This window comes from Anneissia japonica, unplaced genomic scaffold (genome assembly GCF_011630105.1).
Source record: "Anneissia japonica isolate Jap-2015-1 unplaced genomic scaffold, ASM1163010v1 scaffold76720_len2916_cov106, whole genome shotgun sequence".
NCBI classification, from domain to species: domain Eukaryota; kingdom Metazoa; phylum Echinodermata; class Crinoidea; order Comatulida; family Comatulidae; genus Anneissia; species Anneissia japonica.
In genome coordinates, this window is record NW_022758431.1 from 1 (window position 1) to 2,928 (window position 2,928).

At 36.6% G+C, this 2,928-nt stretch overlaps 1 protein-coding gene across 1 annotated transcript; it reads left to right on the top strand.

Moving 5' to 3' along the window:
• Window positions 1-6: 6 nt before the first annotated feature.
• LOC117125285 (ATP-binding cassette sub-family B member 9-like) lies at window positions 7-2,397 on the top strand (the record flags this gene model as incomplete). The annotated part of the gene is made up of 3 exons (XM_033271756.1): window positions 7-128; window positions 1,587-1,715; window positions 2,206-2,397. Coding segments are annotated over exons 1-3 (330 nt in total), but the record flags the coding sequence as incomplete, so codon positions are not given.
• Window positions 2,398-2,928: the final 531 nt, after the last annotated feature.

Sequence of the window (2,928 nt, forward strand, 5' to 3'; positions counted from 1 at the left end):
TGAAGACTGTAAGGAGTTTCGCTTGTGAGAGACAGGAAAATAAGCGATATGCAAATAAATTAAAAAACACTTACAACCTTAATTTAAGAGAGGCAGTTGTCTATGCAGGCTATAAGTTTATGAATGGGGTAAGAGAAAGAAACTAACACAGATTCTTTACCATTATTTTATTATTTATATTAGAGTATTATTGTTATAGGAGTCATGTTTTTTGCCCTACTTGATGTGTTATTGTACATCAAAATAGCATTGCAGTACCCATTGCTACTTTGGGATCAGATTGAACATTAGTCTCTAAGCACAAGCTCGGTAGTCTAGTGGTTATGGCACCATGCTAATTATCTACAGGTCGTGGGTTCAATCCCCACACTTATCACTTGTAAACTTTTTTTTTGCAAGTATTTGGGAGCTTACTGAGTATTCAGTATAATAACACATCAGATCAAAACATCACTCCTATGATATCTTCCTTACACAAACTCACATTGATATATTATTATTGCTACAAGTCAATTGTAACATTATCATTTTACCTTCCTATAATTTTCCTATCCCAGGATCCTAAGCAGTTACTAGTTTAGTAAAGGAGAACAGAGTGGTTTGCTGCTCAGTCAAACCTCTTCACACTATGACACCACAAAGAATATTTTGTTTCTAGGCCCAGCTACAGGCTGGATTTGGCCTGGGACTGTGAAGCAGCCTGGGGTTGTGAAAATTGAGAATGCGGAACTAAATCCCTATTCCAGTGATAATTCAACACGTTGACTGCCAGCCCTTTTTTTAAAGTTCCTTCAGTTTACATGTACAAACATACTTTTTTTAATATTTACCTAGTCATATATCATTTATTGACTATTCCAAGTGCAAGTTATCTTTTCCGCTTTTTGCATGGGTTGGTATATGTTCAAAGGGCACCCCCCCCCCCACTTGTGTGCCGCTCGAGTGTAGTACCGGCAACATAACACAACAAACATACATACTTCATTTGTACATTATCGTCTAGGTGTATCTTTCCCGAACTACCAGCCATTGAATCTGTGGTTCTGCAATGTATAACAAAGAAAATAAACGCTAGAATGTTATCCCGATTTTGACGAGTATACTTGTCCGTGGCGCCCTCAGCAGCACCCTGTGGGACGAGTATACTCGTCGCTGGTAGCCAACGTGTTAATGTTTATTTTTAGTATTTTAACCCACTTACCTGTAGTGGTACTAATTTGCCGCCATGGGGGTGGGGGGCATCTGCAACCCCAAGCCTATGAACTTGAGGTGCAAGTAATTTAAAGTAATTGCGGCAGCATTATCTCCTTCAAAAAAACTTTTTTTTATAATTTCACATTTTTTTTTACATTACCATTACTTATAATTATTTTCAATGCAGAGTTGTATTCAAGAGTGGGGGGCGGGGTGGGTAGATGGCTAATTTTCTCTAAATATTTGAGAATGTAAGTGGGCGAAGAAGAAAGTTTGATTCAAATTCAATGTAAAAATCCCTAACTGGATCCCCTCTAATTTGAAATCCTTGATTTGCCACTGCAATGCTATTGGTCTTATGAGTCCCTGTTAACATTCTGTTTATTTTTCAGATTTTTGATTTGTCTGTTACAGTTGTCACATTGTTTGTAGGTGGCCATCTTGTATTAGATGGATACCTGAAGGCTGGTCATCTCGTCTCATTTATCCTCTACCAGATAGAGTTGGAAATCGCATTGGAGGTCTGTATTTTCTTATGGTATGGTATGACAGTATACAGTTACACATTTTATACACTTTGAGAATGTGACTTAGCAGTCGGACATCAAAGACCATGGAGCAAGAAAATAGTAAAGACATAGGCACATCCATTTTTTTTTTTTACGCATAATAAACTTACTTATAAATATTGTGTATTTACAGGGTTTAACCTGGCCGAAAACATATTTAACAATTTGGCTATAAATTCGGTATAAAAATGAAATTTAAATAGTTAAAAACAAAAGAATATAAGCAATTAAATAGCTTTAATTCCATTAGCTTAATGGCTGATCTTGGATGAAAATATTTAGCAAAATTCAGTTTTAATTAGGATTTGGCTAATGACAGCTTAAACACTGGTATTATCAACATCAGTTTAAAACTTAAAATAATCCATGTTATTCAGTGGCAATAACTGATATGTCATGGTTATGCTAACAATATGATATAAATTTCGCTACTTTCTCTCAGGATATCTCAGATGTTTACACTGGCCTTATGCAGGCTGCAGGAGCGGCTGAGAAGGTGTTTGAGATGCTGGACAGAGAGCCTGACAGGGATATATACGAGAATTTCTTCACGTCAGACCAACTTCAAGGGCATCTGGAATTCCAAAACGTTTCATTTGCATATCCGTCAAGGAAGGATGCCAATATATTAGAGGTTGGTGTATTGATTGAAGTGGATTTTATCATTCTTGTTCTTTTCACATTCATGTGCTTTTCAACTTGTATTGTACTGTAATTCATATTTTTGTTATTGTCATTATCATAATCCATTATCATCATCATTACTCAACATCACAGGTCATTATCATTATCATCATCACCGTCTTCATAATAATGAGCATGAATGTAATCTTATAAAAATTAGCATTATTATCTAGTGGCGGATCCAGGAATTTGAAATAGAGGTGGCCCAGGGAAGTACTTGACAGATGGTGGGGAGGGGGGTGGGGGTGGGTATATACAACCTCAGCCCTGCCATTGTTGGGGCAGAGGTAAGAAAATTTATGATTATGTCACCTCTAGAAGGCCGGAAATGGTATTCTCAGACTTAAAATTAAAATGTAATTTTCTTTTTTCTCCAATTTTTTACAATTTTGAAAAATTTAGGGGGCCCCAGACCAGTAGGGCCCCACCCCTTGAATCTGCCACTGTTATCAACATGAATCACTAATTAATATCATTGTAA